The 27,019-nt window shown below is 47.1% G+C and overlaps 1 protein-coding gene across 1 annotated transcript; it reads left to right on the plus strand.

The window, feature by feature from the left end:
- Positions 1-5,134: 5,134 nt before the first annotated feature.
- On the plus strand, positions 5,135-26,219 carry LOC117084456 (SH3 domain and tetratricopeptide repeat-containing protein 1-like; the record flags this gene model as incomplete). The annotated part of the gene is given in 7 exon segments (XM_033213176.1): positions 5,135-5,173; positions 5,386-5,464; positions 22,765-22,806; positions 24,543-25,082; positions 25,085-25,510; positions 25,513-25,656; positions 25,659-26,219. Coding segments are annotated over 7 exon segments (1,815 nt in total), but the record flags the coding sequence as incomplete, so codon positions are not given.
- Positions 26,220-27,019: the final 800 nt, after the last annotated feature.

Consider the following 27,019-nt stretch of genomic DNA (forward strand, 5'->3'; position numbering starts at 1 on the left):
CAATTTTTGCTTTTGCTGCCGTTGCTTTTGGTGTTTTAGACATGAAGTCCTTGCCCATGCCTATGTCTTGAATGGTACTACCTAGATTTTCTTCTAGGGTTTTTATGGTATTAGGTCTAACATTAAGTCTCTGATCCATCTTGAATTAATTTCGTATAAGGGGTAAGGAAGGATCCAGTTTCAGCTTTCTACTTATGGCTAGCCAATTTTCCCAGCACCATTTATTAAATAGGGAATCCTTTCCCCATTTCTTGTTTCTCTCGGTTTGTCAAAGATCAGATGGTGTAGATGTGTGGTATTATTTCTGAGGACTCTGTTCTGTTCCATTGGTCTATATCTCTGTTGTGGTACCAGTACCATGCTGTTTTGGTTACTGTAGCCTTGTAGTATAGTTTGAAGTCAGGTAGCGTGACGCCTCCAGCTTTGTCCTTTTGACTTAGGATTGTCTTGGCAATGCGGGCTCTTTTTTGGTTCCATATGAACTTTAAAGCCGTTTTTCCAATTCTGTGAAGAAAGTCATTGTAGCTTGATGGGGATGGCATTGAATCTATAAATCACCTTGGGCAGTATGGCCATTTTCACGATATTGATTCTTCCTATCCATGAGCATGGTATGTTCTTCCATTTGTTTGTGTCCTCTTTGATTTCACTGAGCAGTGGTTTGTAGTTCTCCTTGAAGAGGTCCTTTACATCCCTTGTAAGCTGGATTCCTAGGTATTTTATTCTCTTTGAAGCAATTGTGAATGGAAGTTGATTCCTGATTTGGCTCTCTGCTTGTCTGTTACTGGTGTATAAGAATGCTTGTGATTTTTGCACATTAATTTTGTATCCTGAGACTTTGCTGAAGTTGCTTATCAGCTTAAGGAGATTTTGGGCTGAGACAATGGGTTTTCTAAATATACAATCATGTCATCTGCAACAGGGACAATTGACTTCTTCTTTTCCTAACTGGATACCCTTGATTTCTTTCTCTTGCCTGATTGCCCTAGCCAGAACTTCCAACACGATGTTGAATAGGAGTGGTGAGAGAGGGCATCCCTGTCTTGTGCCAGTTTTCAAAGGGAATTTTTCCAGTTTTTGCCCATTCAGTATGATATTAGCTGTGGGTTTGTCATAAATAGCTCTTATTATTTTGAGGTACGTTCCATGAATACCGAATTTATTGAGCGTTTTTAGCATAAGGGCTGTTGAATTTTGTCAAAAGCCTTTTCTGCATCTATTGAGATAATCATGTGGTTCTTGTCTTTGGTCTGTTTATATGCTGGATTACGTTTATTGATTTGCGAATGTTGAACCAGCCTTGCATCCCAGGGATGAAGCCCACTTGATCATGGTGGATAAGCTTTTTGATGTGCTGCTGAATCCGGTTTGCCAGTATTTTATTGAGAATTTTTTGCATCGATGTTCATCAGGGATATTGGTCTAAAATTCTCTTTTTTTGTTGTGTCTCTGCCAGGCTTTGGTATCAGGATGATGTTGGCCTCATAAAAAGAGTTGGGAGGATTCCCTCTTTTTCTATTGATTGAAATAGTTTCAGAAGGAATGGTACCAGCTCCTCCTTGTACCTCTGGTAGAATTCAGCTGTGAATCCATCTGGTCCTGGACTTTTTTTGGTGGGTAGGCTATTAATTGTTGCCTCAATTTCAGAGCCTGCTATTGGTCTATTCAGGGATTCAACTTCTTCCTGGTTTAGTCTTGGAGAGTGTAAGTGTCCAGGAAATTATCCATTTCTTCTAGATTTTCTAGTTGATTTGCATAGAGGCATTTATAGTATTCTCTGATGGTTGTTTGTATTTCTGTGGGGTCGGTGGTGATATCCCCTTTATCATTTTTTATTGCGACTATTTGATTCCTCTCTCTTTTCTTCTTTATTAGTCTTGCTAGCGGTCTGTCATTTTGTTGATCTTTTCAAAAAACCAACTCCTGGATTCATTGATTTTTTGGAGGGTTTTTTGTGTCTCTATCTCCTTCAGTTCTGCTCTGATCTTAGTTATTTCTTGCCTTCTGCTAGCTTTTTGAATGTGTTTGCTCTTGCCTCTCTAGTTCTTTTAATTGTGATGTTAGAGTGTCCATTTTAGATCTCTCCTGCTTTCTCTTGTGGGCATTTAGTGCTATAAAGTTCCCTCTACACACTGCTTTAAATGTGTCCCAGAGATTCTGGTATGTTGTATCTTTGTTCTCATTGGTTTCGAAGAACATCTTTATTTCTGCTTTCATTTCGTTATGTACCCAGTAGTCATTCAGAGCAGGTTGTTCAGTTTCCATGTAGTTGAGCGGTTTGGATTGAGTTTCTTAGTCCTGAGTTCTAGTTTGATTGCACTGTGGTCTGAGAGACAGTTTGTTATAATTTCTGTTCTTGTACATTTGCTGAGGAGTGCTTTACTTCCAATTATGTGGTCAATTTTGGAATAAGTGCGATGTGGTGCTGAGAAGAATGTATATTCTGTTGATTTGGGGTGGAGAGTTCTATAGATGTCTATTAGGTCCGCTTGGTGCAGAGATGAGTTCAATTCCTGGATATCCTTGTTAACTTTCTGTCTCGTTGATCTGTCTAATTTGACAGTGGAGTGTTGAAGTCTCCCATTATTATTGTATGGGAGTCTAAGTCTCTTTGTAGGTCTCTAAGGACTTGCTTATGAATCTGGTGCTCCTGTATTGGGTGCATAGATATTTAGGAGAGTTAGCTCTTCCTGTTGAATTGATCCCTTTACCATTATGTAATGGCCTTCTTTGTCTCTTTTGATCTTTGATGGTTTAAAGTCTGTTTTATCAGAGACTAGGATTGCAACCCCTGCTTTTTTTTGTTCTCCATTTGCTTGGTAGATCTTCCTCCATCCCTTTATTTTGAGCCTATGTATGTCTCTGCATGTGAGATGGGTCTCCTGAATACAGCAGACTGATGGGTCTTGACTCTTTATCCAGTTTGCCAGTCTGTGTCTTTTAATTGGAGCATTTAGTCCATTTACATTTAAGGTTAATATTGTTATGTGTGAACTTGATCCTGTCATTATGATATTAACTGGTTATTTTGCTCGTTAGTTGATGCAATTTCTTCCTAGCCTCGATGTCTTTTTACATTTTGGCATGTTTTTGCAATGGCTGGTACCGGTTGTTCCTTTCCATGTTTAGGGCTTCCTTCAGGGTCTCTTGTAAGGCAGGCCTGGTGGTGACAAAATCTCTAAGCATTTGCTCTGTAAAGGATTTTCTCTCCTTCACTGATGAAGCTTAGTTTGGCTGGATATGAAATTCTGGGTTGAAAATTCTTTTCTTTAAGAACGTTGAATATTGGCCCCCACTCTCTTCTGGCTTGTAGAGTTTCTGCCGAGAGGTCTGCTGTTATTCTGATGGGCTTCCCTTTGTGGGTAACCCGACCTTTCTCTCTGGCTGCCCTTAAGATTTTTTCCTTCATTTCAACTTTGGTGAATCTGGCAATTATGTGTCTTGGAGTTGCTCTTCTGGAGGAGTATCTTTGTGGCGTTCTCTGTATTTCCTGAATTTGAATGTTGGCCTGCCCTACTAGGTTGGGGAAGTTCTCCTGGATGATATCCTGAAGAGTGTTTTCCAACTTGGTTCCATTTTCCCCCTCACTTTCAGGCACCCCAATCAGACGTAGATTTGGTCTTTTTACATAATCCCATACTTCTTGCAGGCTTTGTTCATTTCTTTTTCTTCTTTTTTTTTCTTTTGGTTCTCTTCTCGCTTCATTTCATTCATTTGATCCTCAATCGCTGATACTCTTTCTTCCAGTTGATCGAGTCGGTTACTGAAGCTTGTGCATTTGTCACGTATTTCTCGTGTCATGGTTTTCATCTCTGTCATTTCGTTTATGATCTTCTCTGCATTAATTAGTCTAGCTGTCAATTCTTCCACTTTTTTTTCAAGATTTTTAGTTTCTTTGCGCTGGGTACGTAATTCCTCCTTTAGCTCTGAGAGGTTTGATGGACTGAAGCCTTCTTCTCTCATCTCGTCAAAGTCATTCTCTGACCAGCTTTGATCCGTTGCTGGCGATGGGCTGCACTCCTTTGCAGGAGGAGATGCGCTCTTATTTTTTGAATTTCCAGCTTTTCTGCCCTGCTTCTTCCCCATCTTTGTGGTTTTATCTGTCTCTGGTCTTTGATGATGGTGACGTACTGATGGGGTTTTGGTATAGGTGTCCTTCCTGTTTGATAGTTTTCCTTCTGACAGTCAGAAGGACTGTCTGTTGGTCTGTTGGAGATTGCTTGAGGTCCACTCCAGACCCTGTTTGCCTGGGTGTCAGCAGCAGAGGTTGCCGAAGATAGAATATTGCTGAACAGCGAGTGTACCTGTCTGATTCTTTCTTTGGAAGTTTCCTCTCAGGGGTGACTCCACCCTGTGAGGTGTGGGGTGTCAGACTGCCCCTAGTGGGGGATGTCTCCCAGCTAGGCTACTCAGGGGTCAGGGACCCACCTGAGCAGCAGTCTGTCCGTTCTCAGATCTCAACCTCCGCGTTAGGAGATCCACGGCTCTCCCCAAAGCTGTCAGACAGAGTCGTTCGCGTCTGCCACGCCCCGCTCTTTCCCCTAATGGACTGCAGCTGTGCGCTGTCCGCAGCGGTAGAGTCTACAGAAACAGGCAGGCTTCTTTGAGCTGCTGTGAGCTCCACCCAGTTCGAGCTTCCCAGCGTCTTTGTTTACCTACTTAAGCCTCAGCAATGGCGGGCGCCCCTCCCCCAGCCTCGCTGCTGCCTTGCGGATAGATCGCCGCAGACGGCTGTGTTAGCAGTGAGGGAGGCTCCGTGGGCGTGGACCCTCCCGGCCAGGTGTGGGATATATTCTCCTGGTGTGCCTGTTTCCTTAAAGCGCAGTATTGGGGTGGGAGTTACCCGATTTTCCAGGTGTTGTGTGTCTCAGTTCCCTCGCTAGGAAAAGGGATTTCCTTCCCCCTTGCGCTTCCAGGTGAGGCGATGCCTCTCCCTGCTTCAGCTCACGCTGGTCAGGCTGCAGCAGCTGACCAGCACCGATTGTCCGGCACTCCCTAGAGAGATGACCCCAGTACCTCAGTTGAAAATGCAGAAATCACCGGTCTTCTGTGTCGCTCGCGCTGGGAGTTGAAGACTGGAGCTGTTCCTATTCGGCCATCTTGCTCCGCCCGAGAGCTGGAGTTCTTGGTCTAGTGGGATAAACTGACCTGGACATCATTTCAGTGCAGCGGAGTGAGTGCTGGGATGGACTCCCTCGGGGCATCTGGGGCTTTGACTCACCTCGGGGTTTGTCTGGTGTTTTGTCTCCTGCCTGGTCCTTAGAGTTTATCAGTAAGATGAGCATTGGGAGGTTTCTAAGTGAAAGGAAAGGCGATCACTTACCTGAAACCTGAAATTTGTAGGTGTTCCGGGCCATTTGTAATTCACTGAATCCGTTTTGTAAGAGCAAGTGTATCATCTCTTTTGGATGGAGTGTGGCCAGCCCTGCCTTGCGATGTAAGGAAATCGGGAAACGCTTGTCAGGTGACAACACCGTGCCAGACACTCTTCTAGGGGTTTCCACGTAAATCACTGTATTCATTTCTGTTGCTGCTTTACCACATTTCCACATATTTCGTGGCTTAAAACAATTGAAATTGTATCATCTCACAGGTCTGTAGGGCAGAAGTCTGACGTGGGTGTCACTGGGCAAAAATCACCATGTGGTCTGGGCTGCATTCCTCATTGGAGAATTGTTTCCAAGCGCTTTTGGCCAAATCTAGTTCCTTGTGGTTGCAGGACTGAGGTGTCTGTTCCCTTGCTGGCCATCTGTCGGGGGCTGCCCTCAGCTCCTGAGGCCTCTATCTGGTCTTTGCACGTGGTCCCATCAGCTCAGGACTAGCTAGGCCAGGGACCTGGTCAGGCTCTCCAGTTTCCCTGTGTGCATTTCTCTTCTTCCACTCGGAGAAAGTTCTAAGCCCTATTTTAAAATATTTTTTTGAGATGGAGTCTTTGCACTGTTGGCCAGGCTGGAGTGCAGTGGTGTGATCTCAGCTCGCTGCAACCTCTACCTCCCAGGTTCAAGTGATTCTCCTGCTTCAGCCTCCTGAGTAGCTGAGACTACAGGTGCCCGCCATGATGCTCGACTAATTTTTGTATTTCTAGTAGAGATGGGGTTTCACCATTTTAGCCAGGGTAGTCTCCATCTCTTGATCTCATGATCCGCCTGCCTTAGCCTCTCAAAGTGCGGAGATTACAGAGGTGAGCCACCTCGCCTGGCCAGTTCTATGATCTTAGAGGCTCATGGGATTAGATTGGAACTCCCTGGATAGCCCAGGATCCTTCTCCTAAGGCCTGTGGCAAAGCCCTTTTGCTGCGTGACATAGTCACAGGTCTCGGGGGTTGGAATCTCCCACCACAGTTACCGATCCACTTACTACAGCAGCCTGGGAGGTGCTTTTCATTGCCCCTGGTTAACAGACATCTTTTTTTTTTTTTTTTTTTTTTGCAAATTGGCAGGAACGTGGATGTCCTTCTTTTGTTTTTTTTTGAGATGGAGTCTCATTCTGTTGCCCGGGCTGGAGTGCAGTGGTGAGATCTTGGCTCACCACAACTTCCACCTCCCGGGTTCAAGCAGTTCTCCTGCCTCAGCCTCCTGAGTAGCTGGGACTACAGGCACGTGCCACCAAGCCCGGCTAATTTTTTAATTTTTAGTACACACGGGGTTTCAGTATGTTGACCAGACTGGTCACAAACTGCTGACCTCGTGATCCACCCACCTTGGCCTCCCAAAGTGATAGGATTACAGGCATGAGCCACTGCACCCAGCCATGAAGATCCTTCTTAAATGAAAACACCGTTCCTCTGACTTGATGGTGAGGCTGTTGGTGAGACTGATAGCAGTGTAGACAGGTCCGTCAGAAATGGAGCTAATCTTTGTGTTTTGGAGTATTTTGATGGCCTGCACTGATTATGTAAGTTTTGCTAAGAAGTCATTAGAGTAATTCCTCTACTGGAAGAAACACCCATATGGGGAATTTGGAACGTTGCCTTTTCAAGTTTTACACAAAGGACTCTCCATGGGTGAAAAGTACATGATTCCAGGTCCATTCCTAGAATGGAAACAGCTGCATCAACCCAACAGCGATTCACATTCCTGAGTTGGAGAGAATCCGATTGTTTCAAGGCTGAAGCCAAAAGCCCAATAAACAATGTTTGTACCTTTTTCCATAGTTAGGAATTAGGTGCATCCTGTGGTCAAGAAAATAACTGATGGTGGTCACCAAGTAGTTTAAAACCAAGCAGAACCTCATTCTATCATGTGGGTGTTTTTGATTTTTTAAATGAAGTTTCTATTTTCCTGTACAATAAATGACAAGCTCTGACTTGAAATACACTTCCTGTAATAAACCAGAATCTAGGGCCCGTCGTGGTCGCTCACACCTGTAATCCCAGACTTTGGGAGGCCGAGGAGGGCAGATCATGAGGTCAGGATATTGAGACCAACCTAGCTATAGTGAAACCCTGCCTCTACTAAAAATACAAAAATCAGCCGGGCACGGTGGCAGGTGCCTGTAGTCCCAGCTACTCGGGAGGCTGAGGCAGGAGAATGGCGTGAACCCGGGAGGCGGAGCTTGCCGTGAGCCGAGATCACACCACTGCACTCCAGCCTGGACGATAAAGTGAGGCTCTGTCTCAAAAAAAAAAAAAGAAAAATAAATCAGAATCCATAATCCTAAGGTTCTTAACCCAGCTCTCAGAAATTTATGACGTCCCTAAAATCCTGTGCAACAATTTTGTGTATATGCATCCATGTGTTTATGGGGAGACGATTTATAGCTCTCCATACATTTTCAAAGTGGTTGGATTCCAAAAAATTTCAGAATACACCACTTGGGCCTGGTGTGGTGGCTCACATCTGTAATCCCAGCACTTAGGGAGGCTGAGGCAGTAGGATCCACTGAGGTCAGGACTTTAAGACCAGCAACATAGCGAGATCTCCAACTGTACCAAAAAAAAAAAATGCTGGACGTGGTGGTGCACACCTGTGGTTCTAGCTGCTCGGGAGGTTGATCACCTGATCCCAATAATTTGAGGCTGTAGTAAGTTAAAATTGCACCACGGCACTCCAGCCTGGGCAACAGAGGAAGACCCTCTCTCAAACAAAAACAAAAAACCGTATCACTTAGTATACTATTGTTGTCGGTCAAGTATCAGATTTTGATTAAAAATTAAGTGCTCTTTTTTTTTTTTTTTTTAGATGGAGTCTCCCTCTGTCACCCAGGCTGGAGTGCAGTGGCGTGGTCTCAGCTCACTGCAAGCTCTGCCTCCTGGGTTCACACCATTCTCCTGCCTCAGCCTCCTAAGTAGCTGGGACTACAGGTGCCCACCACCACGCCTGGCTATATTTTGTATTGTTAGTAGAGATGGGGTTTCATCGTGTTAGCCAGGATGGTCTTGATCTCCTGACCTCGTGATCTGCCCACCTTGGCTTCCCAAAGTGCTGGATTACAGGTAATACTCATTTTTAGCAAAGTTGTATAGGCATACAGCTCTAAGAGTCAGGAATTAACAAGACTTAGGACAAAACCCAGCAATCCCCTACCTTACCCTTCTCTATCTGATCCCTGCTCCTTGGAGGTTACTGTGTTTATGTTTTAGCTCGTTCTTCTAGATTGTGTGAAAGACAGGGAGATGTCCTACTGTGGAAGACAAGGATTCAGGTTGCTTATCCTCCCCGCTCCTCCTGTTGCCCACGTTTTTCTCCCCCATCCTCTCAGTATAATTATTGTGATAGTGAGGCCAGGCATGGTGGCTCGTGACTTATCTCAGATTTTTGGGAGGCTGAGGCGGGCAGATCACTTGAAGCCAGGAGTTGAAGGCCAGCCTGGCCAACACAGTGAAACCCTGTCTCTACTAAAAAATGCCAAAATTAGTCAGTTGTAGTGTCGCACACCTGTAGTCCCAGCTACTCAGGAGGGTGAGGCACAGGAATTGCTTGAACCTGGGAGGTGGAGGTTGCAGTGAGCTGAGATCGCACCATGAGCTGAGATCGCACCACTGTACTCCAAACTGGGCAACAGAGGTAGACTCTGTCTCAAAAGAAAATTATCATGATAGTGGGATACATAGTACAATAGTGTATCTATTTAGTATTCTTCCTGGTTTTTGGCCCGGAGCTTCTAAAACCATTGTAGCTTCCTGAGCAATAGGAACATCATTGGTTGTAATATCTGGTCTTAGGTTTCAATACCTGACACAAGAGCTTCTAAGACTTTTGGAATCTCTGGGGTGATAGGAGTGTCTTTTGTATGATAATGAGATGACAGGTGGCTTCGGGCCCCTGGACAGGTTCGGGATCAGGGCTGGTTGCCAGAAAGATGAGTCATGATTAAAGAGTTGGATGGATCAGCCTCACCCCTACCTCTGGGAGGGGAGATGAGACAGGCTGGAGATTGAGCTAGTCACGGGTGGCCAATGACTTAATCATGTCTATGTTATGAAAACTCCATAAATCCCTCTAAATATTGGGTTTGGAGAGCTTCTGGTTTGGTGAACTCATTTGGTGCTGGGGAAGAGGCACTTCCAGGGACGGCATGGGAGCCCCGACCTCTCTGCCCCATGGTGTGCTCTGTGCGTCTCTTGCATTTGGCTGTTCCTGTGTTCTCTTCTTTGTAATAAACCGGTAAGGGTAAGTAAGTGCCAAGCACTTTGCGTCTGTCACCTCAGGTGTTGTGGGCTGTTGACCGGTTGAAGAATGCATTGCTATTATGTGAGGAACGTTGGCCTTTGAAAAAGCAGAACTAGATCCACGTTCTTGCCTTGTAACTGTAACTATCATCTAGTTTGTAAAGGGGAATGCAGTTCACTGAAAACTTCTTATGACAGTAGGAAAAGGATTGGGGTGTCTGCATTGGTTTGTGTCATATAGGTCGTATGAAAGAACATTTAGGCTGGAGGGAGACGTTTCATCTCTCTAACTGTACTTTCACAGAACAATTCCATCATGATTTGAAGATTTTTGAGTCAAAACGATATTGTTCTGCTATGTGTTTTGGGGCAAATTTATACATACAATTTGCTTAAATATTTCAGAGAATACAAGAATATATGTGTGGGGTAAAAATCTGAAATTTGCATTCCCCCTTCTCTAGAAGTAACCATTGTGAATAGTTAAGTCTGTATTTCAGCTATTTTGTATATTATAAATACACTGTGAATATATGAGTGTATGTATACATATATGTTTTATTTTTAGAGATGGAATAGTGCTGTGTTGCCCATGCTAGTCTCAAACTTCTGGGCTCAAGTGACCCTCTGGCCTCACCCTCCCAAAGTTTTCAAATTACAGGTGTGAGCCGCCGCGCCTGGCCTGCATGAGTATATTTAGTAATTGCGAAGTTACTCTGTTCAATACGTGTCTGTTGAACTCCCCCATGTGCCAAGCATTGTTCTAAAGACCTTTTATGCACTAATTCACTTAATTTTAGAGCAGCTCTATTATTGTGGCACTTTTACAGTGAGGAAACTGAACCACAGAGAGGCTGGGGGCATTGTCTAACATCCCACAGCCAGTGCTGTTGGAATTGAGGTTTGAAACCAGACAGCCGGCTTCAGATCTCTTAGCTGTTATCATAGATGACACACCCAAACCTCAGGGCCACCTCCCAAGCCTTGCCTGAGCTCTGCCTGAGCTCTGTGAGAGCCATGTATGTGAGGTTTTTTTCCTTTTTAAGGACACATGTCTTGAAATTGTCCCAGACCCTGGTGAGACCTCTTGAGGACCAAAAACAGGGATTCTTCAAGCCTGCCCCAAGGCCAGATCTCTGATTTAGCTACTTGGAAGGTAGACGTGGAAGACAGTAATTTTGCCAGAACAAAAAGTCAGGATGGCTGGGCTGACTCGGCCAGATGCGGGGGTCAACAGTTACAGGGTTGTTGCAGCCTGGTTTTGGGTAAAGGTCATCTTTAGTGAGCCCGGGGAGAAGCACTGGTTTAGCTGTCAGCTGAGTGGGGTAAGCAGTCCTATTAATTTTCCTCTGTTTTAGTGAAAGCATTGTTAAGGGTCACAGCATTAGTGGAGCTGGCTGGAAAGAGGAGGGGAACTCATTGTTACAGGTTATATTGAATGTCTTTTCAGTCACTAAATGCTTTTTATGATATGTTTTTCAGGATTTCAGTGTTATATGATTTCTCTGTGTTAAGCACAGGAAATTTAACATCAACAAAAAAGAATGCTCTTTCTTCTTTTTTTTTTTTCTTTGAGATGGAGTTTCGCTTTTGTTTCCCAGGCTGGAGTGCAGTGGCATGATCTCAGCTCACTGCAACCTCGGCCTCCTGAGTTCAAGCGATTTTCCTGCCTCAGCCTCCCGAGTGGCTGGGATTACTGGTGCCCGCCAGGATGCCTGGCTAATTTTTGTATTTTTAGTACAGACGGGGCTTCGCCATATTGGCCAGGCTCTTCTTGAACTTCTGACCTCAGGTGATCCTCCTGCCTCAGCTTCCCAAAGTGCTGGGATTACAGGCATGAGCCGCCACACCCGGCCTTGAATGTTCTGTCTATGGGAATCTACAAAAGCCAGCTTTTGAGTCTAGTGACAGAAAACCTCTTCTTCATTGTTTAGCTGTGCTGTGAGCTTGGAGGACTTCAAGCCCAGCTGAAAAAGCTGTAGTATTTTCTGTCAGTTGGCTGTCTTGGAGAACTTAATGAGCATGGGCTGGAGTGATACTGTCAGAGTTCATGAGCTGTTTGAGGCTCTCGAAGCCTAGATACTGGGGTTGCCCAAATACATCGGCTGGACTCACTATTTCTCTCGGGAGTAAGGGTGTGGAAAATGCTGTGGTCTTAACTCTGCTCTTAATTTTACAGTGCTGTTATTAATGGTAAGAATGATTTCATACGTTCGTATTTTGCTTCGTAATTCACAGAAAATTTTAAAATCCATTATCTGATTTTATTCCCTCAGCAGTTCCGTGAAAAAGGCAGAGCAGTTTTCATATCTTCTGTTTTCCCGTGATTCTCTTGTGGCTCACAGAAGCTAAGAGCCTTCACCAAGGTCATAGGGTGAATGAGTCACAGAGCTGGGAGTAGAGGCTCAGGTTTCTAGGGACCCTGTTTCTTCCTGGAATAGCTCACTCTGGTGGTGCTATGCTCAGGTAACTGCGCATGCTCGGTTTGGTCTTTTGTAAATCCCTGCCCCATTTCGGGGGAGGTTCTTGGGAGGCTTCTATTCATTTTGGAGTATTTAAGTATCTTGTTCTCTCTCCCTCCTCCCAGATGCATGGGCATTTCTGCAGGACCCTAGGCTGGCCCTTGTGCGTGGGGGCGTCTCCTGCCTCCACGTTGTTTGCATGCCCCTTCTGAAGGTGCTCTTCCCCGCATGGAGCCCCCTCGTGCCTGCCTCCACACTGCAGGCTGTTCCGTAAATGTTACTGACTCAGCATCATTGTTTTCTAGAAATGGGACGGGCTATGGATGCCAAGTTCTTTTCTGTGTGAAGGCTGCGATTGTATCATCTTGCCTTCCCTGTGTGTGCTCCTTGAGGGTGTCGCTGTGCTGCGGTCATCTGTGTTCCCTAGGGTGCCTCCCTTGGAGTCCCCCCCATAGCAGACATGCAGTCAGTGCTCATGGCCTAAATGAGAGGAAGGCCAGCAGAGCCATTAAATCTGGAGAATGACAAGTGAGGGAAAGGAATTTTTATTTAAGTCATGTGAAAATGATATCTTTTTAGAAAAGTTGACCTGTTTCTCAACTGGAGTTGAATTTCAGCTCAGAAAAGCAGCTGTGTGCCTAGAGGGCTTTAGGATTTCAGTTGGTGGCAGATGAATTTAATTTGTTGTATGAATGTATTATCCTTTTGTGGTTTTATTAGACCTTTCTCCCAAATGGAATTGATTTTTCTATAAAAGTCACGCTTCCTTTTTGAGAAGTGTAACACTAATTGTATGGGATGCTCTCCCAAAAGATGACCTGCCAGGAACCAAACACACTGCCTCAGACTCAGGCCCTGGTTTCTGCCTGTGCAGCTGCAGGGCAGAGAGGCCCGCTCGAGCTGAAATCAAGACGCATGTCTGCAGCTTCTCTTTCTTTACTGCTGTTCCGTCTCTTAGCTGGCCTGCCTTCAACGTCTGGGAGCTTGGTGGGTGTAGACACATGACGGTATGGAGGAGGGATATGGTGTTGCAACAGCCAGGAGACTCGCTGAAGTCTCTGTTCTCTTCCTGCTCACTGCTCTGACTTTGTGTAAGTCACCTTTGTAGGGCTGTGCACAGTGGCTTACACCTGTAATCCCAGGACTTTGGGAGGCTGACCTGGGAGGATCTCTTGAGCCCAGAGTTTGGAACCAGTCTGGGCAACATGGTGAAACCCCATCCCTAGAAAAAATAAAAATTAAAAAATTAGCCAGGTGTGGTGGCTCATGCCTGTAATCCCAGCTACTGGAGAGGCTGAGGTACGAGGATCACTTGAGCCCGGGAAGTTGATCCTGCAGTGAACCATCATCACGCCACTGCACTCCAGCCTGGTCAGAGCAAGACCTTGTCTCAAAAAAACACAAAAACAAACAAACAAAAACCCATTTGTAATAGTGGCAGTAGTTAACTTTTGAAAGTTTGGAGAAAAGTTCCTAAATAACCTGTGACCATGGACAACTTACTTAGCCTTTCTCTGCCTTAGTTTCCTCGTCTATGAAAAATGAGAGAATATGGTACTGATCTTACAGGATTTCAACCAAAACCAAACGAGATCAAACTCAGAGCCTGGCACATCGTGAGTGCGCACTCAATGTTATTATTTCAACATTTTAGAGGAAAAAGAATGCTAATGGGTCATTATGGCTAAACATAGTCTGTCAGTGGCATTACTCATGGTATTGGAAGGAACTTGAATTCCATATAGATAGTGTGATGGAGTAAGTATTTTGGACATTGACAGTATTTATTCAAAGAACAAAGGACGTGTCTGTCCTGTGCGGAGAGCCGTTTCCGCTTGTTTCTTTAAATGCTATGGGAAAAGCAGCCGACCCCGTGCTCTCTGCCGGACAGCTTCAGTCTCCGCGTATTGATTTGGCCAATTGTCACTCACTGTCATCATGGCAGCAGCAGTTGAAGGGACAGCTTGTCTTGATTTGCATTTTTGGGTGTTTGTGCTGTTTATAGACAATTAAGACATGGAAGCCTGTTTATGGCAAGCTGGCAAATTCAGCAAAACATGGAAAACCCTGTTAGCACAGTTTGCACGTGTGCGGGCACAGAGCAGCCAAATGAACACACACGTTTTCCTGTATTTTAAAAACTCTCAAAAAAAAAAAAAAAGACATTAAACCATTGCCCAGATGGCTTATAGAACTAGAGCTTTTTCCTTGAAGTATATGAGTATGGCTGTCAGAGATCTGAAACCCGAAGCCATCTTAAAACATCATTTTGATGCTACCCCCTACCTGCCCTTTTTTCCCATTTGTAAGGGACAATGATCCAGGAAGGAAAGTACCAGCTTACAAAGGCTTTTGTTACAATTAATCCTTCATGTTCTTTCTTTTGGTATCTTATTCTCTGTTTACATTTTATTTTTATTTTTATTTTTTGAGACAAAGTCTTGCTCTGTCACTCAGGCTGCAGTGCAGTGGCGTGATCTCGGCTCACCCCAACCTCTGCCTCCCAGGTTCAAGGGATTCTTGTGCCTCAACTTCCTGAGTAACTGGGATTACAGGCATATGCCACCACGTCCAGCTAATTTTTATGTTTTTAGTAGAGACAGCGTTTTGCCGTGAACTCCTGAACTCAGGTGATCTGCCTGCCTTAGTCTCCCAAAGAGCTGAGATTACAGGTGTGAGCCACAGCACCCGGCCGCTGTTTCCATTTTGTAACACTAGCATCACCCCAGTGTAGGGTGGCTAGGGGTATTCTTCTTTCCTGTTTCCTGGTGTATTTTCCTCTACAGCATTGATCACTCTTTAACATACTTTCTGATTGTCTGTCTCTAACTACAAAAATATATGTTCCCTGTTTTATCACCAGTGCCTGGCACGTAGATAGTTAGTCAATATTTGTTGAATGAATGAATAAATGAATGAATGGGCTGAAAGAACCTTATTCTTTTTTCTTCTGTCACTTCACACCAAATGCTTTTGGAAAATGCTATGTGAACAGGGATCATAAGCAGGAGAGGTTACACACATTGCTGGGGGATAGCCCATCATCCTCAGATACTTGTCTGGAAGGAGGTGGAGTACTTGAGTAGAAATGATACAAGATAACTTCTTCAGGAACTCAGCCAAGTGTCACCGCTTTTCACATAGGCGTGTGATGTTTGCGTATGTCTGTATGAATAGCTGTCGTGGCCTAGAATCACGGGCCTTTAGATCCCTTGTACAGATAGAAAAGTAAAGGCCGAGGCCCAGGAGTGCCGCAGGCCACCGAGGTAGAGTCCCTGTCTGCCCTTCTCTGTATCTGGTCACTTCTCACTGCACTCCCCTATTTACTGCTAAAGCCACCTTCCCTGACTCTGAATGTGTAACCATGAGGGAGAAAATGTACTCCAGGCTCACAGTTTGTGGAGAAAAAACCCAGCAGCTGAAAATCATGTTCACAAAGTTTGTACCTAGAAAAAGTGGCCATTTCTAACATGTCTTTTAATGTCCCTGTTTCTCATACATTTTGTAAACAAGACAGTAGAAGTAGATTCAGGAACAGCAACCTTAGAACAAGGGGGAAAAAATCAAACCTAGAGCACTCCAGTTTCTCTTTTCTTCTCAGTTTAGGGCTGAGGCACTTTAGCTTCCTGTCTAAGGGACCACTCAAATCTGATTGGAAGCCATTATGGGCTGGTAATTATCCATAATTTTAGGAACACAGATGCTGCACCAACTCTGTTCTCTAATAGCAGGCTTATTAATTTTAAATTTGCATGGGAGGAGAAGCAGATGGCGAGGTGGGATAAGCGTTCAGATGCTTAGTCATTGATAGCTTTTTACTCTCACATTTCACATGGGGATTTGGGACCCGGGAAGCCCGCTGAGAACTGATGACTATCTGTCCCCTAAACAGCTGGGATCTTTTTCATCCTGAGCTCAGAAAGATTGCTCCTACTGCAGCCAGGGAAGACAGGTTGTTGGCTGGTTAGAAATCATGGTAGGTTATTTTCTCCACCCGCAGTTCGCAGTGGGAAAGCAGAGCTATCAAAAAGTTGTCTTCTCTATTGTATTTCAAATCTGGGTGTTTAAAAAATTATGTAAGCAAATTAGGCATTTCTTAATGGTAGTTGTGTGTGTTCTTGATGCGAATGAGAGGTGCATTCCCTTGTAAAATCCCTGGGACTTTATAGGAAGATGTGAGCCTTAGAACAGAAGTTGGTTTTCTAGATGATCATGTAGACATGATGCTGAGCACTAGACAAAGATGTTGATTGAAACGATTTAAAAACATTTTGTCTGAGTTCAGATTTTACAATATCTAGAAAATCAGCAGAAGAACTTGGAGGAATGTTCTCAGGCATGCAGTTCAGCCCCCTGCGCACATTGTCATAAAATCTGAGTGTGTGTATGAAAGAGATCAAATGAAAAAAAAACTAAAAGGCAGAAATGAAGTCCACAGGCAAACAGCTTGGGCAGCGCCCTGACAGCCTGGGCGGCGCCCTGAGCCTAGTTAAAGATCGACCCCGGACCTAACCGATTAGGTTATGTATAGACTCCAGACATTGTAAGGACAAAGGTTGTGAAAGTCTCTGTCCTGCTCTGTTCTGTTCTAATTACCGGTGTCTGCCACATATCTTAGTCCTGGGCCCAGTACAAACACATTCCTCTAATTTGTCCCGACTTCCTGAGCCCAACACAAACACATCCCCCACACACACACCTCAGAAACACCACCTAGAGAGCCCCTGATAAGGTCACAACCATTTGTAGTTTTACTAAATGTGCGGGAACAAATAGAAAACTGTTAATTGTATAACTTAAAATATTAACCAATTACCAGTTGTGATGCTGCAACCAAAAGAATTCCTTTGTACCTCTGTAACCTTACATATGCTGTATGCATCGGGCTATAAAAAGCGGGCACATGCATCATTCGGGGCCCTCTTGTATGTTGTAGAATGGAGAGACCAAGTTCGAACTTGCATTAAAGATCCTTTCCGCTTGGCTTTGACTCTGGACTTTGGTGGTCTTCTTCCGGGAATAAACGGTCTGGGCATAACATGTACAGGGAGGTGCATTCCTTTCTGTTCTCATCACAGGTCCTTTCCTGGCTCTGCATCTGCCTGTCATGCGCGTCCCTGTGAAGAGACAACCAAACAGACTTTGTGTCAGCAATAAAGCTTTTTAATCACCTGGGTGCAGGCAGGCAGAGTCTGAAAAGAGAGTCAGCAAAGGGAGATAAGGATGGGGCCATTTTATAGGATTTGAGTAGGTAAAGGAAAATTACAGTCAAAGGGGGGTTGTTCTCTGGTGGACAGGAGTGGGGGGTCACAAGAAGCTCAGTGGGGGAGCTTTTTGAGTCAGGATGAGTCAGGAAAAGGAATTTCACAAGATAATATCATCGCTTAAAGCAAGGACTGGCCATTTTCACTTCTTTTGTGGTGGAATGTCATCAGTTAAGGTGGGACAGCGCATTTGCACTTCTTTTGTGATTCTTCAGTTACTTCTGGCCATCTGGGCATATACGTGCAAGTCACAGGGGATGGGATGGCTTGGCTTGGGCTCAGAGGCCTGACATTACCCTCTTCCCTACCTTCCCTACCTTTTCCCTCCTGTGCGGCTCTCTCACAAAGTGAATGGCCTCAGTCACAGCTTCTCTGCAGCTGCATCAGACTGTGGCGACAGGAGTGGTGGCTGCTGCAGGGCCTGCTGTCCCCTCGGAGCCCAGTCTTGCTTGCCGCTGCAGCCTGGTGATCATTTTACACCTCAAATATGTAATTCTACAGAACGAGAGCCAACATGCTGGGGATGGAGGTGTCTTTATCACGGTGCTCTGCATATTTTAATCTTGGGTAGAAACTTTAGAAAAGTATGTGATACCTGTGTTTGATGTCAGAAGGACGTTGTGAACTTGACGTGGACTGAGGATGTTAAGGTGCAACAGGCACCCCGGCTTCATTAAATGAGACTTCCCCATCTGCCTGCCAGGCACGCACAGGCGTATGGCCACATTTTATGTGTTATCCTTATCTAGAATGCGCCTTATCATCATGCTTAAAGTTACATGATGATATTCTTCCTCATAGAGTAGGTCCCAAACCGCATTCAGCACAGAAATGTACTCTTGCTATTACACATAGAAAGTGCTTTCATATACGAAGTGGGAAAGCAGTCCTAAAATCTGGGCTGGAATCACAGAAGGAAGGCTTTGGGAAGCAACAGATTCCCTAGTCCTAAGCTGGTTTTTGATGAACCTAGAAACAGGACCGATAGAAGTGAATTTGCCTAAGGCCCTGACAGTGTCTCACGGTAGCATTTGAACCTAGCAGTTTCTTGACCTATTTATTTAAATGATTAGTCATGCTTCCTCTGATTCCTATACAAACGTATTCCTCATTTATTCTTTTGTTTCAGTGAATTATTGCGGTGCTACCACCTAACAGTATTTGAGTCAAAATGTGGCAGTATTTATCCCTTTCTTTTTTTTTTTTTTTTTTTTGAGACGGAGTCTCGCTCTGTCACCCAGGCTGGAGTGCAGTGGCCGGATCTCAGCTCACTGCAAGCTCCGCCTCCCGGGTTCACGCCATTCTCCTGCCTCAGCCTCCCGAGTAGCTGGGACTACAGGCGCCAGCCACCTCGCCCGGCTAGTTTTTTTGTATTTTTAGTAGAGACGGGGTTTCACCGTGTTAGTCAGGATGGTCTCAATCTCCTGACCTCGTGATCCGCCCGTCTCGGCCTCCCAAAGTGCTGGGATTACAGGCTTTAGCCACCGCGCCCGGCCTATCCCTTTCCAAGGTTTTTAGTTGCACAGTTTTTCAAAGTTGTGCTTACAGTTTCTTGTTGGTTGCAAGGTGTCCTTTCAGAAGCCAATTGTGTGGTGTATTTATGTTGATTGTTGGAGGTAGTTTGGTAAGAACCTACTTAGAGTGGCTGGTGTGGGCCTGGGGCACAGTGACAACTGCCTGCTTCATGGGCAGAGATGAAGTAATTGCTTCCTGGGAAGTACCATCCTCCTGGCCACACTCTCCAGCCCATTTCGTTTGTGTTGGTTTCCTCGCATCTGCACGTTTCTGGCTTCATGTGAGTCCCATTTATTTGAGCATATGACTTCAGGCTGTGGGGAAGAATGGCCATTTTAGCACAGAGATGCACACAAAGGAACAACTGGCTCAATGTGAGTGAAGACATTCTTAGGGGGCTTTCATTTCTTTTATTCTGTAACAGGGAGTCTGGGAAGCATTCTGGACACGTGGCCTGCGCTGTCACAGTTCCTCCTTGCAGGATCGCAGATGTTTGGAGATTGTAGTGATAACTGTTATCATTGAGAATGTCATTCTCGCAGGCTCTAATAAGTCCGGATTTATTCAGTGTTAATTTGTTAAAGACAACTGTATTTCTAGCCAAATCCATGTTAGACATTTCTCCTGGCAGTGTTGCTGGGGCTATTTCCGTGGCTTAGTCTTAGGGAAGCACACACCTTTGAATACTGCTGAAGCTGTGAGTACCCAAAGCACACCAGAGTACTTTTGCCATATGGGGTGTTAGTCACTGATACACGTCTCAGTCAGACCTGATGGATTCTTGACCCCTTCCTTTTTTAATTTTTTAATTTTAATTTTAATTTTTGTGTTTTAAGAGCACAACCCCTCAGGTGGCCACCATGAATCTCTGGTATCTTCAGTTGTTTGAAGCCTATTTGCTGTCTCTGGTTCAAACATATTCGAAGCCTGATGATGCTTCCCTCGGTTGTTCTCCTGCTGTGTGACCTCCGCGCCCGTAGGGTTCAAGACTGTCAGAGCTGGGAGTCCCCTTCACATCTACCAGGGTTTCCAGAACCTCCTTTATCTAGCCCTGGGGATGGAAGAGATGTCATCAGAGGTGAAGGCTTATTAGGTTTACATGCCATTGATAACGAATGAGGAGGTTTTCTTTTATATAAGGGGAGCTTCTTATAATGTGCTTTAGTAGGTAAAGAAGCTTTTGAGGTTTGCTTTCTCTGGAAGGATTATTTGTGATCCTGCCCTTGCTTTCAACAAAAATATAATTTGCATACCAGTGCATGTTGTGTTACTGAGCACTGGCTGACAAATGGTTCTTAACTCGTCATTCACTCCGCCACTCTTTCTTGAATGGCATATGTGTGCCAGCTGTAGTAGGGACTTGCTAGGCTCTAGGACTACCCCTTATGAAACAGGGGTCCTGGGGGAAGCAAATGCATATAACTATAAACGTTTGTGGGGATATCAGCGGGGGCGCCTATAGGTGCAAAACTTCATTCATTCATTGTCCCATCTAGGAGGTTTTGTGTCTTAGCAGCGTGTTCCATAGTAACACATTCCTGTATCAAAATATTCATCATATTATTTTGAAATTCTCTGCTTAGGTATGTATTTTTCCCACTAAGTTTAGAACTGGTTAAGGACAGGCTATGGGGTATGTAATATATGTACACACACACACACACACACCACACACACACACATATATATATATTACCATTGCAAATATACAATATATATTTATATATATACACACATATATTTCTCCCTCTCTATATATACACACACACACACACACACACATATATATACACACACACATATATATGAAATACACACACACACACTTCTGCCAAGCACAGAAAGTCAAAACTAGGCAAAGGTTCTTTTAGGGTTCATGAAAAAATAGATGTGCTTAGTTGAGAGCGTCCTTAATTTGCCAGGGGAAAGACAGGATGGATTCACAAAGGGAGATAGTTTTTTTTTTTTTTCTCCTTTGTTTAACTCTTGAATTCGAAATAATCCAGACTTACGGAAAAGTTGCAAAAATAGTACAGAGAATTCCCGTATGGTCTTCCCTCAGGTTCCCCAAACATGTCACCCCATTTGTACTTTCTTTTTCTCTCTCTGTAGATATAATTTTTTTTTTTTTTCTGAAATGTTTGAGAGTGGAAGGTAGAATGCAGGGCAGGGTGAAAGGCGGAGGGAGAGAGGTGGGTTTGCACACTTTTTTTTTTAACCTTCTGAGATAGAGTTTCGCTCTTGTCACCCAGACTGCAGTGCAATGGCATGATCTTTTCTCACTCTAACCTCTGCCTTCTGAGTTCAAGTGATTCTCCTGCTTCAGCCTCCCGAATAGCTGGGATTACAGGCACCCACCACCATGCTCGGCTAATTTTTTGTATTTTTAGTAGAGGGGTTTTACCACCTTGGCCAGGCTGGTCTTGAACTCCTGACGTCTGATGATCCACCTGCCTTGGCCTACCAAAGTGCTTGGGATTACAGGCATGAGCCACCGTGCCTGGCGATTGGGAGGCTTTTGCAGTAACCCAGAGCGCTATGATGAGGGCTGGACCTGGTTGGAAATGATGAGGAAGGTGAGAAGTGGTTAGGTCTGGCATATATTTTGAAAGGAGAGTTTAAATGGGTTGGATGACAAGAGAGAGAAAAAGAAGTTTTAAGGATGATGTCAAGGATTTTGGCCTGAGTAACTGGGAGACTAGAGATGCTGTTATTGGGATGGGGAAGATTATGGGAGGCGTGGGTTATAGCAGGGAGAATGAAAAGTGCGTTTGGGGCATGCGAAATTTGAGGCCCAAAAAGAGATGTCAAGAAGTGTTGGCCCGACACGGTGGCTCACGCCTGTAATTCCAGCACTTTGGGAGGCTGAGACAGGCAGATCACCTGAGGTCAAGAGTTCGAGACTGGCCTGATAATTATTAAAATCGATCATTTATGTTTACTAATTAATCATATTATTGCTGCTAATACCGCAGGGGGTGTACACCTACCTGTGATGTCATTCCTAATATCCAGGGACAGAGGACATGATCTTAGTTTTAATATTGCAGTAGGTGTACACTCACGCTGTGACACTGATCCTAATATCCAGGGGGTAGAGTATGACATGACTCCCAACTTAGCAATGAATGGACAGCCACCCGGTGATATTGCTCCTAATATTCATGGAAGAAGCCTATGATAATACTCCCAATATCGCAGAGAGGGTACAGCTCTTCTGTGATATGGTTCCTAGTATCCGGAGGGGGAGAGGATGATAATAATTCCAGTATCGCAGGCTGTGTTCACCCGCCCTGTGATATTGTTATTAATATCCTGGAAGGGAGAGGATGATATGACTCCCCGTAGAGCAGGAGGCGTACATCCAGCCTGGGATATTGTTCCTGATATCCATGGAGAGGAGAGGCTGATATTACTCCCAATATGGCAGGGGGTGTACATCCACCCTGTGATATTCTTCTTCATATTCCAAGGCTGAGAGGTCGATATTACTCCCAGTATCACAGACACTGTACACCCCCGTGTGATACTCTTCCTGATATCCGGAAGGGGAGAAGATGGTATTAATCCCCATATCGCAGGAGGTGAACACCCACTCTGTGATATCTTTCCTAGTATGCAGGGGGAGAGGAGATAATATTATTCCAATATTGCAGAAGATGTACACGCCCCCCCATGATATTGTCCTTAATATTCCAAGGCACAGAAGATGATGTTACTCCCAATATCGCAGAAAGTGTCCACTCCCCAGTGATGTTGTTCCCATGGTCCAGGAGGGAAGAGGATGATACTACTTTCAACCCCTGCACCCTGCAATGCTCTCACCCTGCAACACCGACACCCAGCTCAACCTGACATGGGACCAGAGGTGCTGGCTGGGGGTGTTGATTGCTTCTCTTTTCTCCCTTGCCAGACTCAGTAGAGGAAGCTGAGACTGAGCAGCCGCAGGAACAAGGTGCGTTTTGCAGGTGGCTCAGGCTTCCTCTGGTTATGAGCCGGGCCTTGGGGTAACGCCGGGGGAGGTGACAGAGCTGAGTACAGTGGGCATTGGATGCGGCTGTCACCCCTCTGTGCTGTGGGCTGGGGTCTTGGGGGACGTTGACTGAGGTGGGCCTGACCCTCTCGTCTACTCTGACACTGGAGGCTGTGGGGTCCCACACTTCTTCCAATGAACATGCTGGCCCGCCTGGTCCCCGACCGAGATGGGACATCCTTTCCACTGCTGGGGCCCACATGGAGCTGTGGGTTCCTTTCTCATGACCTGGAGAAGCTGCAGTTCACCCTGTGCTCTGCCTCAGAGATGGGAGGCCACACTGCCCTCAGCGGGTAGCAGAATTCAGAGCCTTAGGTTGCAGGGGCCTCAACTGAGGTCCCTGAAGGGTCTGCCCTTTCCTGAGGGGCTGATTCAGGGAGGCCCTCCCATCTCCCCTCTAGGGCTCTGTCTCTTCCCCTCACACAGGGTCCACATGTGGACAGCCTGGTGATGTGGACGCCCCAAGGGCCTTGGAAGTTCCCTGGGAATGGGATCCATCCCAGTACATTTGGGATGCAGGCACAAGGTCCCAGAGGAGGCCCAGGAAGCCAATGGGGAAGGGAAGGCTGTTGTAGGTTTAGCCTCGGGGAGGGGGTGGTTCCACCCTCTACCAAAGTCCCTGGAGCAAAGGCACGTGGCTCTCCAGCTGCCCCGGTGGCCAGGGTGGTGGCTGGGAGGGGCCGTGTGCCTCTGCCGGGTGGGGGAGATTTCTTAGCTAATCTAGTGAAGTCAAGTCAGACATTTGCCTCTAAATCGTATTTATTTATTTTTTAATTCCAAGGCTTTACAGATGAATAAGGAGACAGTTTGTATTGAAAATAGTTTTTACATGTGAGCTTGAAAAAGAAAGTCTGTTTAAATCTAGTTTTTTTCTTCCCTGTAATGCCTCCTTTCATCCCAGGTTTTCCAACAGGAAATGCGTTCATTTGCTCACCTCTGGGAGGGGGCTTTGGCTAGGAATCCACCAAAGACAGCAGGTGCCAGTGGACTGCTTGAGCAGTCTGGCCTTTGTGAACCCTTTAGGAACTGTGGGCTTCAGGTTTTCAGACCATCCAAGGTGAAGGTGGCCACAGGGGCCTGGAAGCTTTCCCATCCTTCCTGCAGGGATGGTCCGTTTCCCTGCACGGAGCTGGGTACATGGGTACAACATCCCTGTCCTGTGCCGTCGGTGGCTTTACCAATTTTGCATAGCAGCTTTTGAGCTGATCAATAGCTCTGATTGGCTGTTGAGGATTTCATGGATTCCTGTACCCCACCGGGGGCCCATATGCTGACAGAAGTGACATTTGTAGTTGTGGTGCTGCATACACATGGGTCCAGTTAGAAGGCTTTGATTCTTTCTAAAGGGAAAGGCATCTCTGAGGGATCACTGAGCTGACATAGTCTCCTCAATCCATGCTGTCAGGTGGGCGACAAAGCAGGACAGGAGGATGATTTCGTAGGAGAGTCGGGCCACGGGCCTGCGTGTTCTCTCTGTCCCCATAGCGCTGGAGTTCCTACGTGCTCCAGGCCCCGGGTTTGCATTGCATATAATTCTCAAGGGCTCATGGCAAGCTGTACCAGGAACACAGAGGATGGGGATGCGGGGACCCTGCCCCCAGTGGACCAAGGACTCACTGCTGGACTCTAATCTGTCTAGGTATTTTTGTGACTTGCAGAAATACCTCCACCTTGCCTGGGCCTGGAGCCACAGGAGACCCTTCCGAAGGTGAGGAATGTTCTGGAACAATGCAAGGCCTGCCCAGGCTGCGCCCAGGAGCCAGCGTCCTGGGGTCTCTGTGCGGCATCCAGCAACGTGAGCTTGCAGGACCCCGAGGATCCCTCCTTCTGCTTGGAAGCTGAAGACGACTTGGAAGATCCAGAGGCCGTGAGCTCACGGCTGCTGTTCTTGAACACCTCCGGATACAAGGCCAGCTTCTGTGGCCTGTACGATGTGGCGCTGCCATGGCTGAGCGGCATGTTCTGCAGCTTTAGCAACGAGGAGGAGCAGACTGGGCGCCTGGCACAGGCCCGAGGGGCAGCCAAGAAAGCTGGCCTCCTCATGGCCCTGGCCAGGCTCTGCTTCCTCCTGGGGCGGCTGTGCTGCAGGAGGCTCAAGCTGTCCCAGGCCCAGGTGTACTTTGAGGAAACACTGGGGACCCTGGACGGCAGCTTCGGGGACCTGTTCCAGGTGGTGGCTGTGTACGCCAACCTGACCAGCATTACCGGAAGCAGAACCGGAAGAACTTTACACAGGTGGTTCCCAAAGCCATGGCCCTGCTCCTGGGGACGCCCGGCCACATCTGCAGCACCGAGGCGGACGGGGAGCTCCTGCAGCTGGTGCTGCAGTGGGCGGTGGGTGGCCAGAGCCTGCAGGCCGAGGCCCGGGCCTGCTTCCTGCTGGCCAGGCACCACGTGCACCTCAAGCAGCCCGAGGAGGCCCTGTCCTTCCCAGAGCAGCGGTTGCTTTTGCACAGGGACTCGGGAGCCCCAGATGCTGCTTGGCTCTCAGACTGCTCCCTGCTCCTGGCTGACATCTACAGCCGCAAGTGCCTGCCCCACCTGGTGCTAAGCTGTGTCAAGGTGGCCTCATTGAGGACACAGGACTCACTGGCCAGCTCGCTGAGGAGAGTCAACCTGGTTCTCCAATAGCCCTCCAGCCCCACAACCTCCCCACCCAGACTTCCCACTACCTCAGGGGAGTGCTGGCCTCCCTAATCCTGGGCACAGGCCAGGCTCTGCGTGGCCTTCTCCACGCCAGCCTGGCCCAGCCGTACAGCCACCATGGCTACCACGGCCGGCCATCACCTTCATGACGCAGGCAGTGGAAGCCAGTGCTGTTGCCAGAGTTTGTGCCATCGTGGACACCCTGGTGGCCCTGGCCTGGCTGCACGTACTTCATGGGCAGAGCCGGGTGGCCTTGGACATCCTGCAGTCTGTCCAGGATGCAGTGGTGGCCAGCGAGGACCAGGAAGGTGTGATTGCCAACATGGTGGCCGTGGCTCTGAAGAGGACGGGCGGGACGAGGCAGGCAGCCGAGGGCTACTACCGCGCCCTATGGGTGGTTTGGGACCTGGGCCAGCAGAGGAACCAGGCAGTGGTGCTGGCCAACTTCAGGACCCTGTGCCTGCACGTGGGTGCCAGCAGGCTGGCCCAGCACTACCTCCTGGAGGCCGTGCATCTGTTCTCGAGGCTTCCCTGTGGGGAGTGTGGCCGGGACTTCACCCACGTACTCCTGCAGCTGGGTCACCTCTGCACCTGCCAGGGCCCGGCCCAGCAGGGCAAGGGCTACTGTGAGTGGGCCCTTCTGGTAGCCGTGGAGATGGACCACGTGGAGTGAGTGCCCTAGTTCCTCCTGTGCGTCTTCTGGGGCCACTCGGGTCAGGGCGCACCGGGGGTTTGTGATTTGGAAACAAGTGGTGGTTTTTCACCATCGAAAGTGCTGAGTCATGGCCAGCAGCAGATGTTGGCAAGCGCCCTGGAGACAGGCCGTTCCCATGCAGGGCCAGGCCCTCTGTGCCCTACTGGGGCAGCCAGCTCTTTCGGGTTTGCTCAGGGACCATCCTGCCTTGAGCACGGAAAGTCCTGCGTTCTGGGAATCCCTGGCCATAACCCTGGGATCAAGGCAGGCTCTGCTGAGCTGGGACTTGGGGCCCCTCCATGAGCCAGGCCTTGAACGCCAGTTCTTGTGCCTGTGTTATCTGCTTGGTATCTCGGCAGCCCTGCGCACCTGTCATCCCACTTCACAGAGGACACAGGGGCGGGTGATTGCCCAAAGCCACAGAGCAGTTCATGCAAAAGCAGCTCGTGCAGAGTGTGCCAGGCCCCACCCACAAATGGAGCTTGTGGAGTCCTCGGGAAGCAGGTGCTGAGCATCGGAACGTGAGCTTCAGGCCAAAGAAACCACAAAAGGGTGAGTGACATGATGGCGGGGCAGCACTTGGCCCCGGGTTAGGGAAGCCTCTTTAGTCTGGTACCAGAGGGTTGAGAGGATTTAGTCAAGTAACAGGTGTGGATGAGGGGCTGGTGGTGGGGGAGGGGCTGGTGGTGTAGCCTGTGTGAAAGCCCAGGGGTGAGTGAGTGGGGGTGAGTGAGCGGGAGTGAGTGAATGGTGGTGAGTGAGCGGGGGTGTGATGGGGGTGAGTGAGCGGGAGTG

This window comes from Trachypithecus francoisi, unplaced genomic scaffold, assembly GCF_009764315.1.
Source record: "Trachypithecus francoisi isolate TF-2019V2 unplaced genomic scaffold, Tfra_2.0 Contig00488, whole genome shotgun sequence".
Lineage (NCBI taxonomy): Eukaryota > Metazoa > Chordata > Mammalia > Primates > Cercopithecidae > Trachypithecus > Trachypithecus francoisi.